A 16,937-nucleotide genomic window follows, 5' to 3' on the forward strand; every position below is an offset into this window, starting at 1 on the left:
CCAGTTTTTGACTCGCGATATCGCTGCTTTTCGAAATCGTCTCGACTGCCCAAACGATTCAAAACACTTGATCTGCTTGATTCTCCCGAAACAATCGAGCCCAAAACCGGTCGACAAAAAGGAACTTTTGAAATCCTTTCCGTTTGTGAAAACGTTAAGGGGTTAACTAACGTGTCCTGTAATGTGTCGTGATTATCAAGTGATGATAGACTTTGAACTCCACTTTTTACCGTAGGAAACGCCTAAATGTAAACAGTCAAAAAAGACCTGATTTTAAGCGCCTCTGTAAAGTTTTTTCAAGAATTCAATACGTGTTAGTTCATTTATCAATAACGGCGTCCTAACTTATTATCGTTATGGTTAATTCTCTAACGGTCAGTTTTATAGAATTTTGTTTTCTGAATAATTGCAGAGCAGAAATGCAATTTCGAACTACATTCAAAATGCACGTCAACTAATCATTCATATCTGTTATACAAACTTCATTCGAGGACGAATTCGAACTTCGAACCTTCGAACGTCCAATTGTCACACTTGGGCCCTGCCTTTGCTCCTGTTTACTATAAATCGCTGCGGAAAGTCTTGCTGAGTTAGATGGTGGTGTATTCAATGTAGATCTCGTTGAAATTGTTCAACGTGCATTCAATTCAGGATATAAATCAATGAGCTACCATTTGAAGTCAAGTGATTGTTCTACTTTGCTTGTGAAGAAGCATTATTGCAATTAAAATAATATTTTCGATTTCCAGTAAAAAGTGGTTGAAAATAAGTTTCAGAATAACTGTAGTGCGTCTGCGCAGAAAAAAATGAAAAGTTTCCAGTAGCGAAGAGAAAATTATCTTGGGGAGAGTTGTGTGTAGCTAATGCAAAAGGATAATTTGATACGGATTCAATCGATCATTCGTAAAGAGCACGGGAGAGAACTTTTTTGGAGATGGCAGCATTGCAAAAAAGGAACGATACGTAGGAGTTCGTGAAGCACATAAAAATCAACCTTATTGAACGAGGGCATGGCGGTTGTTTTCAGCAGTGCAAATTTGTGATTGGAGGCAGGTTTTAAACTGCATAAATAATAATTGCACGGTGTAGTGAATGTCGTATAATTTGGACTCAATCAATGTAGAAGGGGGCTCAGGCAAGTGCCCCCAAAATTGACTATTTGAGGCATGCCGTAATGGCAAGGGAGGTAGGTACACTTCTTGAACGTACTCGAACAAAAACCCTTACCATTTCTTGTCAAAAATCTGTCATTGTAAATAACTAACTATTATATAACTCTTGGTGCAATTTATTATCGAACCATGCTTTTCAACAAACAAATAAATGTATTAAAAATTCCAGTTTCAGTTTTCAAAAAAGAAATAAGGCTATAAAGTGAAAAGAAAAAAAAAAGCACATGTCTAAATTGAAGCATAAGCTTAGAGATTAAAACAACTTTCGATCGGAAAAAATTAAGGTTTATTGAAATTTTAGAATAAAAGTCATTGAACGAGTGATTATCTAATGTGGGTTTATGCCTGCATGAATCGTGGAGGCATGTGTAGGAATGTATGCAAAAGTAAGAGAGCTGTCATCACATATATTTGAGGACTTGAGCAAGCCTGCGCATGTGCGCTCAGGTGCACAGTTTATCATTTAACCATTTGAATTCAAGAAAGATTATGTTTGAATCAAAAATTGTTGAGGTTACAAGCTCATGAAAACAATCAGAATCAACGTGAAACCTCTTTCCTTTCTTATTTCTTAACGTTTGTGATGCAAAATTATGGAATTTTTTATACATATACTACACCGGTTCGAATTTTGAGTTTCCAACATCAAACGGTTTCGGGTTTCTTGAAAACTCAATAACAATTGGGTAGAAATTGACGGCAGGCGCTAGGTTAAGTAGTAACCAAAAAAATGTCAGTTGGTTTAGGCAATGTACATTTATTAAAAACAAGAACTCCCAATTTAAAAGCTTTTAAACCATTTCTAAACTATTTCAAACGTTTTTTTTACTATATAAATTGACTCCACATAATACCTGCCAATTAAATACAATCTAAAATATAGTAACAAGTAACTAGTTATATTAGATTTAAGATCATGCCGTGTTGCCAGTTGGGCTTAGAGCTTCACATTGTAATTTGCAACTGTGCACTGGGTACAGTTAGTGGCATTGAAATAAAATATAGATAATAGATATGGAAAAAAGTTTAAGAAATCGCCTGTCCTCAAGAACAAATCTCGCGGTTAAATATCATAGGCTCTGTTTAGTTATTGCATTCATCGACTATCTGATCAATAATGTTATTGCAGAGATGTCAGGTAGTTTTGGAGGAGCCGTAGACCGTGGCGTAGAGGATAGCCTCCAAGTCTCCTAAGCCAGCGTGCAGGAGATCGAATCCCGGTCACGGGTACACCCAAATAAGGAAAAGGGGTAAATTGCAATAAACTTTGTTTTCAATGAAAAATCAAATGAAAAGGTTTGAAAACTTTTAGTTTTCGGTTTATTTATTTGTGATGTCATAACGGCTAAAGCACCAATTGCAGTAATTTTTGGTTTTGTTCGAATTAAACTTCACATTTTTTCTGTCAAAATTATTTTTAAAGAAAAATCATAAGGGTGCTGCATACATTTAGGGGTAAAAAATACAACAAAAAAATTTACTACCTGAAATCATAAAAAATAATGTTTTTGATTTTGAAATTTACAAACACGTGATGCAAAACAATCATATCCCAGAATATGGAAACGAGATTCGAGATTTAAAAGGTGAATCTTTGATTTGCATTTTGATGCATTTAATCCCAGACTGGTAACTGAATTATAAAAATATTTATATAAAGAGATTTGGTGATTATCCGAAAAATATTCCTACACCAACAATGTAGGTATAGGATAATTAAAGCAATACAAAATTTGTAGGCGATATCATGAGGCCAATCCGTCGTGTTGGGTGAGCTTTTTTTTGGCATCGAAAAATGTTAAATTTTGTAAATCTATCGTATTTTTTTAATTATCTATGATAATCAAAGTATTAGAAAAACTATCTCACAATGTGAGAAACTATGTCATCACGATTTTGTTATCATTAAATAATAACTTCATTACATTAAATTAAAATAAAAATTAAATAAGTGTTCTGGTATATAAATGTTGCATGTTGCATCTTACCCGGCTGTTGCGTGATGCCCCATTTGGCGGTACTCAACCGTACTTAAAATTTAAAATACTGAATGGAAATCAGTCCAATTCCAGAAGAAAAAAAAAACAATTCAAGACCAAATATAAAAACTGATAATAATTATAAGCAATGTTGCGTCTTATTTGTTTCCCGATTTAATTTGCAAAATCAGAACTGAATTTCTTCTTGCATTTAACTAGAAAAATGCCATACTACACTGATTTTCATTTTTGTTGAACAGTTGCGACTGAAATATTAGATTTGAATAAAAGATTTCAAAAACAAATTAGAAATCAAATTTCAAAAAAAGCTATTTAAACTCATAGTGCTGGTTAAATATGGAAAAATTAATTTTACATCAATATCAAGAATTCAAGTTTCAGAAAACGTTTCAATAACTCGTATTGCGAATCATACTTTAGTTTGCTATTCAGATTTTCAATTCAAAATTTACAGCTTTTCAAAATCGCTTTTCTAATGCAGTCAAACAAAGTCTGAAATGAAATACTTGTTACATTTATAAACTGAAACTGGGTCAAATCTACAAATTGATGATAATCAGAGTTCAATTAAAAAAAGACCTTTTTAAGAGTTCACCTCATTTTTTCACGATTTTGTTTCAAGTCCAGAATTTTGTATTGAGAGAAAAATCACAGTCAAAATTGAAAAAAAAAATTTAAGCAAAGTCGAGTTTTCGGTTCAGAATAAAACACAAGTTGGGATTACAGAATAGAGTCGGAATTAAACTAAATTTAATCGATTATTCTGATGAATGAAAATATCAACGATAAATATTCTGAGTTAAATATAAAAAATCTCAATCTTTCCATTAATTTTTGTTGTTGTTGATTGAGAACAAAATTATGTTTGAATTTATGTATGAATTTTAAACTTTAATTTTCGATAGTTCGAAAAAAGTGTTAACATTTAATTTCCACATATTTTTCATAGTTAAGTTAATATAGATTACGTCAACATACCAAACAAATTACTGTAGCTTAGCTTTATTAACTACTCATATCCACCCTCAATCATTCAACTCGAAATGCTGTGTAAAAATAATTATAAACCAATAATCAAAAAAGACCTCACATTACATATTTTGTTAGGATGTGAGATGTGATCAACTTTCGCATTTCCAATACCATGATCGCTGGCGTTGCTAAGTAGAGCGAGTTCTACTTCGCCAAAGGTTGCTACTCCGTGATTGATCGAGGTCATCAATGTTGTGCAAGAGCCAAAAGAATGGTGCTTAGGATTAGCAGCACAGAGAACAGACGTCTCGAACAAAAAATCTTCAGAAAAGTGTGTAAAAATTTAAAAGCTATCATCAAAAAAATACGTTAAAAATTTACTGGAAACAGTGCCATCTGTTGCGCCGTTAAAAATTACAAATCAATTTTCAAAGCACTCAGTTTGCGAAACGGCGTAATCGTATATGAACTGATGAATAAGTTGACCAATATCTCAGAGAAACGAACGGCTTCAACTTATTGCTCGAAAAATGCAATTGGTGTTACTTTTATCGTGGCCAACTTTTAACTTTATTATTTTAGTACTACTGCGGCAGAGAATAACTATCAACTTTTGGATCAAGCTTTCGCACTTCTTGAACGGCTATCAAAGTCAGAGTAGGCATCGTCTATGTCCAGTCAGATAAAAACATTCTTGACGATCACTCTCACCCAGCAGTACTGATTCTAGGCATCTCAAAGTGGGTTTCATACACGTTTTTCATTTGCATCCCATTGTTCAAAATTTAGTACATTTTGCAAGTTTGAAGAAAATAGCGGATAAATTCTATCATAATTTTTTTTATGCAACGTGACGAATGTGTTACGAAACTCCAACAGCGATTTTCTTTAAACAAGCCATGTAGCTCATACGACCTGATTAAAACTGATTTAAATTCTGTAATTTTTTTTCTCAGTTTTGTTTTGATAGTTCTCTTTGGTGTGTTTGGAGACATCTGGTGTCCCAGCCAAAAAAGCGTAAAATGGTTCAAGAAGGGTGTTGGAATTTTTACACAAGTTTCGTAGGCTAGCTTGTACGTCTGTTCTCTCCCTTTGAAAATGATCGATAACGGCGCCGGCCACTTCCTAGTAGTCAATGGAGGAAATATAAAGGAAAGTTAGTAAGATACTTTTTAGCTTCTATCAACAACCTTTTGTTCTGCATGCAAGGCCGAATGGTCCCTAGGCCAAATGGCCATTAGGCCAAATGGCTGTTAGGCCGAATGGACGCTAGGCCGAATGTTCATAAGGCCGAATGGTCACAAGGCCGAATGGTTATTAGACTGAATGGTCGGAAAGCCGAATGGACGATAGGCCGTGGTCGCATAGCCGAGTGGTCGAATCCGGCCTTGCATCCATTCGGCCAGATGACCATTCGGCCTGATGACTATTCGGCCTATCTACTGATCGGCCTAACATGCAAGAAAGCGATAATATGTCTTATAGGCCTAGCATAAATTCGGCCCAACGACCATTTAGCCTAACAACCATTCGGCCTTACAATCTTCTAGCATTCATTCGACTTTACGACCATTCGGCCTATCGTCCCTTCTTCCTTACGACCATTCGGCCTAGCATCCGTTCGCCCTTACGACCATTCAGCCTAGTGTCCATTAGGCCCAACGATCTTTCGGCCCAGCATCCATTCGGCCTTACGACCTTTCGGCCTTACGACCTTTCGGCCTTACGACCTTTCGGCCTTACGACCATTCGGCCTAATGACCATTCGGCCTAGTAACCATTCGACCTAGTGAACATTCGGCCTAGTAACCATTTGGCTGAATGACCATTAAGCCGAATGACCATTCGGCCAAATGATCATTCGGCCTAACGACGATTCGGCCTAACGACCATTCGGCCTAATGACCATTCGGCCTATCGTCCATTCGGCCTATTGACCATTCGGCCTTTCGACCATTCGGCCTCATGACTATTCGGCCAAATGACCTTTCGGCCTAGTAACCATTCGGCCGAACATCCTTTCGGCCTCGCGTCCTTTCGGCCTAACAGCATTCGGCTGGATAACCGTCGGCCGAATAATCCATTCGGCCTAGTGGCACGTTCGGCCAGATAGCCAATTCGGCCTAACGTCCATCGGCTGAATGACCTTCGGCCCAATGGCCTTCGGCCTCATGACTTTCGGCCGAATGACCCAGCCTCACAGTTATTGGATAGATTAGAAGTAAATTGAACATTCTGCATTAAAAGTTTGAAAAAATAGTGCACAGTATTGTTTTAACAGCCATCGTCCACACTTACCCCGCGTCCATATTTACCCCGGTGTAACTTATTTCAAATTGCAAAATCAAGCATGTTTAGCAAAAAACGAACTCGTTTTATTAAACGAAATTAAAATACTTAGAGCAAGTTCACTGGTGTTGGGAAAAAGTGGTAGAAACTTGGTTACTTTTAGCAAATTTTGAAAATTTTGCCATGCAAAAACATTTTCAAGATCTGTGGCCTTTTTTAACAACACGTGTTGTAGTTTCGCATGCTGTGATGCAAAAATAGAAATATTGCTATCACATACGGCTGAAATAGAAACAGTGCTGTAAAAAAATATAACGCCCAAAGATCTTGAAAACATTTTTGCATGGTAAAATTTTCAAAATGTAAAAATTTCTACCACTTTTTCCCAACAAAAGTGAACTTGCTCTTAGAACCAAAGAAATTAAAAAAAAGGTACTTATCGAATTAGTCCAGAATTCATCTGCCACTCAACAGCACTCTAGGAGCAAAACGGTTCTGGACCATTCCGAAACGCGAAGTACTTGCCCCTTTGATTCGTCCACCTCCTGCAACTTCACACACGATTACGACTTGCGTGTATTGCACTCCACTCGAAGAATCGACCGATATAAAAGAATTTACCGCACTGTCAAAATTATTGAAACTCGATCATCAAAAATGAAGGAAAAATAAATTTGGCAAACTTACGGATCAAAACACGACCACGGATAAATATGCGACCGCACTCGAGCAAGGCCAACTTTGGGAAACCCCAAATTACTGTAATAAAACATTGAAAAGTTGCCGGATCTTCCCTATCGGAGTCCACATCTGTCCACAAAGCTTTTTTGTAATCAAATGATAATTCAAAAATCCCACTAATTCTTCGCCTTGTTTGCCTATGCTTGTTAACTGATGTCTCTTTTTATTATGTTTAAGAAGTAAAACTTTAGATGTTCGTAAAATTCGAATTTCTACGATCACTTCACGGAAATGTAGAACACAGATCATAGGAAAGTCTTTCCAGAATCTTTGGAAGACTGGCGAATACGTTACATGTTGAAGCTGACAACTTTTAAGCTTACTTTGGTTGCGATAAATAAAAGGATAGAACGTTATCAGTTTATTATCTTATGATTACAAAATAATTATGACATAATTTCTCACATCTTAAGCTACTTTTTTTAAGTTTTGTATCTTCATAAAATTTTTGAAAAATAAAACAATAGATATCCATTGCGGTGTCTTTTTCTTGTATTTTTAAAAAGAAAAAATCGGTATCTCTGAAAATTTACCACATTAAAGTGGGGACTCTCCCCTATCCAACGTAATATTCAGGAAAAAAAAAATCTGTAAGGAGGTCTAGATCATTTTTTTTTTTTTTTTGAAGATTTGCTACTAAAATACATGAGCAACATTTTCCAGTTTTTGTTAATATTTTTTCCTTAAAAGCTTAAATTTTACATTTTTGAGCTTAAATGTGTTGGGATTCCTTCAACAATAAGGAGCTGTCCATTAATGATGTCACGCAAAATTTGGAAAAAAATTACCCCCCCCTCCCCCCTCTGTCACATATGGTCACAAATTCCGTAACCCTTCTTTTTTATTACGTTTTCCTAACCCCCCCCCCCCCCCACCGGGAGTCAAATTTCAACCCTTTAGACATTTGATGAAAAATGTTGCTTTTTTTAAATTTATCGGTTTTATTCAAAGAATTGAAAAAAAGTTAGCCACTTTTAACAAGCCTTTAATCATTGCTTAAAACACATTTCAATCATGAGTCCAAGGATTATGTTGATGATTTTCCGTATCAATGGTCGGGAAAGTCGAGGCAGTAGCTGCAGTATCAGCGACGATGTTGAAACCATCCAAATCTAGTTCCTCTTCTTCAATCCATTCGCAATCCAAATCTTCTTCACAGGTTAGAATAGCCAAGTAATCCTGTTCACGTTTTGCCACAATTTTAATGTAACAGACTTTCCTGAGTGTTGCAGTGAAAGTGTTCTTGTGAACTTTCTTATTCTCGTAAAATTTACCAAAAGTGATTACGTGAGTATCATTATTCATTAAATGAATGGTGCAAGTATAGTTTCATTGAATTTAGGATAAAATTATTCGTTATTGTCTTGCTGATTTTTTGTAATGATAAGTGATGTCACGCTCAAGTAGACCCCCCCCCCCTCCCCCATGTCACAAATTGTCACAAAAATCGAAACCCCCCCTCCCCCCCTAACACGTGACATCATTTATGGACGGCCCCTAAACGATAACTTCAAAAATTTTGATGAAAATGATTTTTAATCAAAAGTTTTGTCAAAACTGTTAAATTTGGAAAAAAAAATAAAATGAACAATAACAAACATCTAGGACTAGTTCTAAAAATGATTTATTTTTAGGATTAATTTAGAATTAATAAATACAATACTGAGTGTTTGATAATTCTCACTTTCTTGTCGGCGGTCTGTGTGAGAAAAAGTTCTAGTGCTACAAAGGTAATGTGCGTTTTAAAGTCGAAAATCAAATTGAAATAAGGATATTAGGAAACCTTGCAATGCTTTTTAGTTTATCATACACGTTGTGACAAGCTACGGTTATTTATACAAACAAATAATATTCTTAAAGCACTCTTGAAACTGGAAATTCGATGTTCCATTTTCATGGAACACATCATTATAACATACTTTTTTCATAAAAAAGGGGTTTCTATCAGCAAACGTGCGAATGCGTCCATTATTCAATTTCTATGAAAAGATTTAGTTTTAATAAAAAACCGCACCAATATGTGTCCGAAGTACTAATTTATCGTGAGGGGAAGAAAATATTTTGTTATTTTCCAATTTCTTCAAAATTTAACATTTTTGCAAAAACTTTTGATTAAAAATCATAGATATCAAAATTTTTGAAGTTATTATTTATTTTTGAAGGAATCTTAACAGTTCAAAAATGAAAAATTTGAAGTTCTTAGGAAAAATCATTAGCCAAAAAAATGAATCTTTATTGAAAAAAAAAGTTGTTCTAGGCCCTCCGATCGATTTTTTCTTGAATAGTGCTTTGGACAGGGGAGAGTTTTCTCTATAATGTGGCAAATTTTCAGACATGCCGTTTTTTTAAATTGTTCTTAAAAAAGACACCGTGCTAAATTTAAAAATTTGTTGATGCCTTACCCAAGTAACATTAAAAGTTTTATAGCAGGCTACTAGATAAAGTTTTAGTTTTATAACGGGCTTGAGGAGTCTTATAAAATAATCAGTGTTACTTGGGTTAAAAAACTTTACTCTGTATGACGGATTTTCTTCGTACCTGAAAATGGTCACAAATTCAAAGGTGATGAGGAGTATTAGAGAAACATGAGTTATCAAAGAAAGAAAGAACATAAGCCGTAAATATCATTATTTCCTCCAAAAAGATCCTGCCTGTGAGCCTTTGAATCTTTTTCGAGAATTTTATGATATTTACGGCTTATGTTCTTTCTTTCAATCTCATTTTCTCATCACCTTTGAAAATGTAAATAATATTCTTCGGACAAGGATCAAATTCGTTTAATTTTATTTATAATTCATTGACTACCTGGCGGAAGGTGTAACACCATGTTAATCTAAGTACCGCCTCATACAGCTCGTTTCCCAAGTTGGAATATTACACATATGTATATGTATCTCGCGTGAGCTTTCATTACATCGTATGAAACATCTTAAGAATTCACAGAAAACTGCTGCAAAAGTTATCAAAACAACTTTAAAATTTGTATTTCACATATAGAACATGCTGTCCAGGCTACAAATATTCTAAATGGAAAGAAATTGCGATTTGAAAACTTTTATAATTCAGTCATCTATCTGCATAAGATGCAACTAAATATGACGCCTTGTGAATTTCTTCTCTTGCCAATTTCTACACGCTTCGTAACACACGTTTTTGATAGGATAATTCCGTAAGGCGATATTTATGTTTTTTTTTTCAAGTTTCAGCTACGAAAATGAGTAGAAATATTTATACTATTCTTACCCCTGAATGTATACAGCAATATTGTGCTCAATTCTTGTATCAATTTTGGCACTCTTGCTAAGCAGTTTGATTGTCTCTGGACAAAGCCGATATTGAAATCAATGAAGTTGAAAAATTAACGGCGGACATGAGGGGAATTTTGCGAAAAAAATGACAAAAATGACAAAAATGACAAAAATGACAAAAATGACAAAAATGACAAAAATGACAAAAATGACAAAAATGACAAAAATGACAAAAATGACAAAAATGACAAAAATGACAAAAATGACAAAAATGACAAAAATGACAAAAATGAAAAAAATGACAAAAATGACAAAAATGACAAAAATGACAAAAATGACAAAAATGACAAAAATGACAAAAATGACAAAAATGACAAAAATGACAAAAATGACAAAAATGACAAAAATGACAAAAATGACAAAAATGACAAAAATGACAAAAATGACAAAAATGACAAAAATGACAAAAATGACAAAAATGACAAAAATGACAAAAATGACAAAAATGACAAAAATGACAAAAATGACAAAAATGACAAAAATGACAAAAATGACAAAAATGACAAAAATGACAAAAATGACAAAAATGACAAAAATGACAAAAATGACAAAAATGACAAAAATGACAAAAATGACAAAAATGACAAAAATGACAAAAATGACAAAAATGACAAAAATGACAAAAATGACAAAAATGACAAAAATGACAAAAATGACAAAAATGACAAAAATGACAAAAATGACAAAAATGACAAAAATGACAAAAATGACAAAAATGACAAAAATGACAAAAATGACAAAAATGACAAAAATGACAAAAATGACAAAAATGACAAAAATGACAAAAATGACAAAAATGACAAAAATGACAAAAATGACAAAAATGACAAAAATGACAAAAATGACAAAAATGACAAAAATGACAAAAATGACAAAAATGACAAAAATGACAAAAATGACAAAAATGACAAAAATGACAAAAATGACAAAAATGACAAAAATGACAAAAATGACAAAAATGACAAAAATGACAAAAATGACAAAAATGACAAAAATGACAAAAATGACAAAAATGACAAAAATGACAAAAATGACAAAAATGACAAAAATGACAAAAATGACAAAAATGACAAAAATGACAAAAATGACAAAAATGACAAAAATGACAAAAATGACAAAAATGACAAAAATGACAAAAATGACAAAAATGACAAAAATGACAAAAATGACAAAAATGACAAAAATGACAAAAATGACAAAAATGACAAAAATGACAAAAATGACAAAAATGACAAAAATGACAAAAATGACAAAAATGACAAAAATGACAAAAATGACAAAAATGACAAAAATGACAAAAATGACAAAAATGACAAAAATGACAAAAATGACAAAAATGACAAAAATGACAAAAATGACAAAAATGACAAAAATGACAAAAATGACAAAAATGACAAAAATGACAAAAATGACAAAAATGACAAAAATGACAAAAATGACAAAAATGACAAAAATGACAAAAATGACAAAAATGACAAAAATGACAAAAATGACAAAAATGACAAAAATGACAAAAATGACAAAAATGACAAAAATGACAAAAATGACAAAAATGACAAAAATGACAAAAATGACAAAAATGACAAAAATGACAAAAATGACAAAAATGACAAAAATGACAAAAATGACAAAAATGACAAAAATGACAAAAATGACAAAAATGACAAAAATGACAAAAATGACAAAAATGACAAAAATGACAAAAATGACAAAAATGACAAAAATGACAAAAATGACAAAAATGACAAAAATGACAAAAATGACAAAAATGACAAAAATGACAAAAATGACAAAAATGACAAAAATGACAAAAATGACAAAAATGACAAAAATGACAAAAATGACAAAAATGACAAAAATGACAAAAATGACAAAAATGACAAAAATGACAAAAATGACAAAAATGACAAAAATGACAAAAATGACAAAAATGACAAAAATGACAAAAATGACAAAAATGACAAAAATGACAAAAATGACAAAAATGACAAAAATGACAAAAATGACAAAAATGACAAAAATGACAAAAATGACAAAAATGACAAAAATGACAAAAATGACAAAAATGACAAAAATGACAAAAATGACAAAAATGACAAAAATGACAAAAATGACAAAAATGACAAAAATGACAAAAATGACAAAAATGACAAAAATGACAAAAATGACAAAAATGACAAAAATGACAAAAATGACAAAAATGACAAAAATGACAAAAATGACAAAAATGACAAAAATGACAAAAATGACAAAAATGACAAAAATGACAAAAATGACAAAAATGACAAAAATGACAAAAATGACAAAAATGACAAAAATGACAAAAATGACAAAAATGACAAAAATGACAAAAATGACAAAAATGACAAAAATGACAAAAATGACAAAAATGACAAAAATGACAAAAATGACAAAAATGACAAAAATGACAAAAATGACAAAAATGACAAAAATGACAAAAATGACAAAAATGACAAAAATGACAAAAATGACAAAAATGACAAAAATGACAAAAATGACAAAAATGACAAAAATGACAAAAATGACAAAAATGACAAAAATGACAAAAATGACAAAAATGACAAAAATGACAAAAATGACAAAAATGACAAAAATGACAAAAATGACAAAAATGACAAAAATGACAAAAATGACAAAAATGACAAAAATGACAAAAATGACAAAAATGACAAAAATGACAAAAATGACAAAAATGACAAAAATGACAAAAATGACAAAAATGACAAAAATGACAAAAATGACAAAAATGACAAAAATGACAAAAATGACAAAAATGACAAAAATGACAAAAATGACAAAAATGACAAAAATGACAAAAATGACAAAAATGACAAAAATGACAAAAATGACAAAAATGACAAAAATGACAAAAATGACAAAAATGACAAAAATGACAAAAATGACAAAAATGACAAAAATGACAAAAATGACAAAAATGACAAAAATGACAAAAATGACAAAAATGACAAAAATGACAAAAATGACAAAAATGACAAAAATGACAAAAATGACAAAAATGACAAAAATGACAAAAATGACAAAAATGACAAAAATGACAAAAATGACAAAAATGACAAAAATGACAAAAATGACAAAAATGACAAAAATGACAAAAATGACAAAAATGACAAAAATGACAAAAATGACAAAAATGACAAAAATGACAAAAATGACAAAAATGACAAAAATGACAAAAATGACAAAAATGACAAAAATGACAAAAATGACAAAAATGACAAAAATGACAAAAATGACAAAAATGACAAAAATGACAAAAATGACAAAAATGACAAAAATGACAAAAATGACAAAAATGACAAAAATGACAAAAATGACAAAAATGACAAAAATGACAAAAATGACAAAAATGACAAAAATGACAAAAATGACAAAAATGACAAAAATGACAAAAATGACAAAAATGACAAAAATGACAAAAATGACAAAAATGACAAAAATGACAAAAATGACAAAAATGACAAAAATGACAAAAATGACAAAAATGACAAAAATGACAAAAATGACAAAAATGACAAAAATGACAAAAATGACAAAAATGACAAAAATGACAAAAATGACAAAAATGACAAAAATGACAAAAATGACAAAAATGACAAAAATGACAAAAATGACAAAAATGACAAAAATGACAAAAATGACAAAAATGACAAAAATGACAAAAATGACAAAAATGACAAAAATGACAAAAATGACAAAAATGACAAAAATGACAAAAATGACAAAAATGACAAAAATGACAAAAATGACAAAAATGACAAAAATGACAAAAATGACAAAAATGACAAAAATGACAAAAATGACAAAAATGACAAAAATGACAAAAATGACAAAAATGACAAAAATGACAAAAATGACAAAAATGACAAAAATGACAAAAATGACAAAAATGACAAAAATGACAAAAATGACAAAAATGACAAAAATGACAAAAATGACAAAAATGACAAAAATGACAAAAATGACAAAAATGACAAAAATGACAAAAATGACAAAAATGACAAAAATGACAAAAATGACAAAAATGACAAAAATGACAAAAATGACAAAAATGACAAAAATGACAAAAATGACAAAAATGACAAAAATGACAAAAATGACAAAAATGACAAAAATGACAAAAATGACAAAAATGACAAAAATGACAAAAATGACAAAAATGACAAAAATGACAAAAATGACAAAAATGACAAAAATGACAAAAATGACAAAAATGACAAAAATGACAAAAATGACAAAAATGACAAAAATGACAAAAATGACAAAAATGACAAAAATGACAAAAATGACAAAAATGACAAAAATGACAAAAATGACAAAAATGACAAAAATGACAAAAATGACAAAAATGACAAAAATGACAAAAATGACAAAAATGACAAAAATGACAAAAATGACAAAAATGACAAAAATGACAAAAATGACAAAAATGACAAAAATGACAAAAATGACAAAAATGACAAAAATGACAAAAATGACAAAAATGACAAAAATGACAAAAATGACAAAAATGACAAAAATGACAAAAATGACAAAAATGACAAAAATGACAAAAATGACAAAAATGACAAAAATGACAAAAATGACAAAAATGACAAAAATGACAAAAATGACAAAAATGACAAAAATGACAAAAATGACAAAAATGACAAAAATGACAAAAATGACAAAAATGACAAAAATGACAAAAATGACAAAAATGACAAAAATGACAAAAATGACAAAAATGACAAAAATGACAAAAATGACAAAAATGACAAAAATGACAAAAATGACAAAAATGACAAAAATGACAAAAATGACAAAAATGACAAAAATGACAAAAATGACAAAAATGACAAAAATGACAAAAATGACAAAAATGACAAAAATGACAAAAATGACAAAAATGACAAAAATGACAAAAATGACAAAAATGACAAAAATGACAAAAATGACAAAAATGACAAAAATGACAAAAATGACAAAAATGACAAAAATGACAAAAATGACAAAAATGACAAAAATGACAAAAATGACAAAAATGACAAAAATGACAAAAATGACAAAAATGACAAAAATGACAAAAATGACAAAAATGACAAAAATGACAAAAATGACAAAAATGACAAAAATGACAAAAATGACAAAAATGACAAAAATGACAAAAATGACAAAAATGACAAAAATGACAAAAATGACAAAAATGACAAAAATGACAAAAATGACAAAAATGACAAAAATGACAAAAATGACAAAAATGACAAAAATGACAAAAATGACAAAAATGACAAAAATGACAAAAATGACAAAAATGACAAAAATGACAAAAATGACAAAAATGACAAAAATGACAAAAATGACAAAAATGACAAAAATGACAAAAATGACAAAAATGACAAAAATGACAAAAATGACAAAAATGACAAAAATGACAAAAATGACAAAAATGACAAAAATGACAAAAATGACAAAAATGACAAAAATGACAAAAATGACAAAAATGACAAAAATGACAAAAATGACAAAAATGACAAAAATGACAAAAATGACAAAAATGACAAAAATGACAAAAATGACAAAAATGACAAAAATGACAAAAATGACAAAAATGACAAAAATGACAAAAATGACAAAAATGACAAAAATGACAAAAATGACAAAAATGACAAAAATGACAAAAATGACAAAAATGACAAAAATGACAAAAATGACAAAAATGACAAAAATGACAAAAATGACAAAAATGACAAAAATGACAAAAATGACAAAAATGACAAAAATGACAAAAATGACAAAAATGACAAAAATGACAAAAATGACAAAAATGACAAAAATGACAAAAATGACAAAAATGACAAAAATGACAAAAATGACAAAAATGACAAAAATGACAAAAATGACAAAAATGACAAAAATGACAAAAATGACAAAAATGACAAAAATGACAAAAATGACAAAAATGACAAAAATGACAAAAATGACAAAAATGACAAAAATGACAAAAATGACAAAAATGACAAAAATGACAAAAATGACAAAAATGACAAAAATGACAAAAATGACAAAAATGACAAAAATGACAAAAATGACAAAAATGACAAAAATGACAAAAATGACAAAATGACAAAAATGACAAAAATGACAAAAATGACAAAAATGACAAAAATGACAAAAATGACAAAAATGACAAAAATGACAAAAATGACAAAAATGACAAAAATGACAAAAATGACAAAAATGACAAAAATGACAAAAATGACAAAAATGACAAAAATGACAAAAATGACAAAAATGACAAAAATGACAAAAATGACAAAATGACAAAAATGACAAAAATGACAAGAAAAATGACAAAAATGACAAAAATGACAAAAATGACAAAAATGACAAAAATGACAAAAATGACAAAAATGACAAAAATGACAAAAATGACA

The 16,937-nt window shown here is 30.2% G+C and overlaps 1 protein-coding gene across 1 annotated transcript in view; it reads left to right on the forward strand.

Moving 5' to 3' along the window:
- The first annotated feature begins 547 nt into the window (after positions 1 to 547).
- LOC129756375 (uncharacterized) overlaps positions 548 to 16,937 on the forward strand; it is a 32,490-nt gene continuing 16,100 nt past the window's right edge. The window contains exon 1 of the mRNA XM_055753231.1: positions 548 to 1,186. Within this exon, the coding sequence (XP_055609206.1) occupies positions 1,175 to 1,186 (12 nt within the window). The 5' untranslated portion in view covers positions 548 to 1,174. The remainder of the gene's footprint in view (positions 1,187 to 16,937) is intronic.

Source organism: Uranotaenia lowii, chromosome 3 (genome assembly GCF_029784155.1).
Source record: "Uranotaenia lowii strain MFRU-FL chromosome 3, ASM2978415v1, whole genome shotgun sequence".
NCBI lineage: Eukaryota > Metazoa > Arthropoda > Insecta > Diptera > Culicidae > Uranotaenia > Uranotaenia lowii.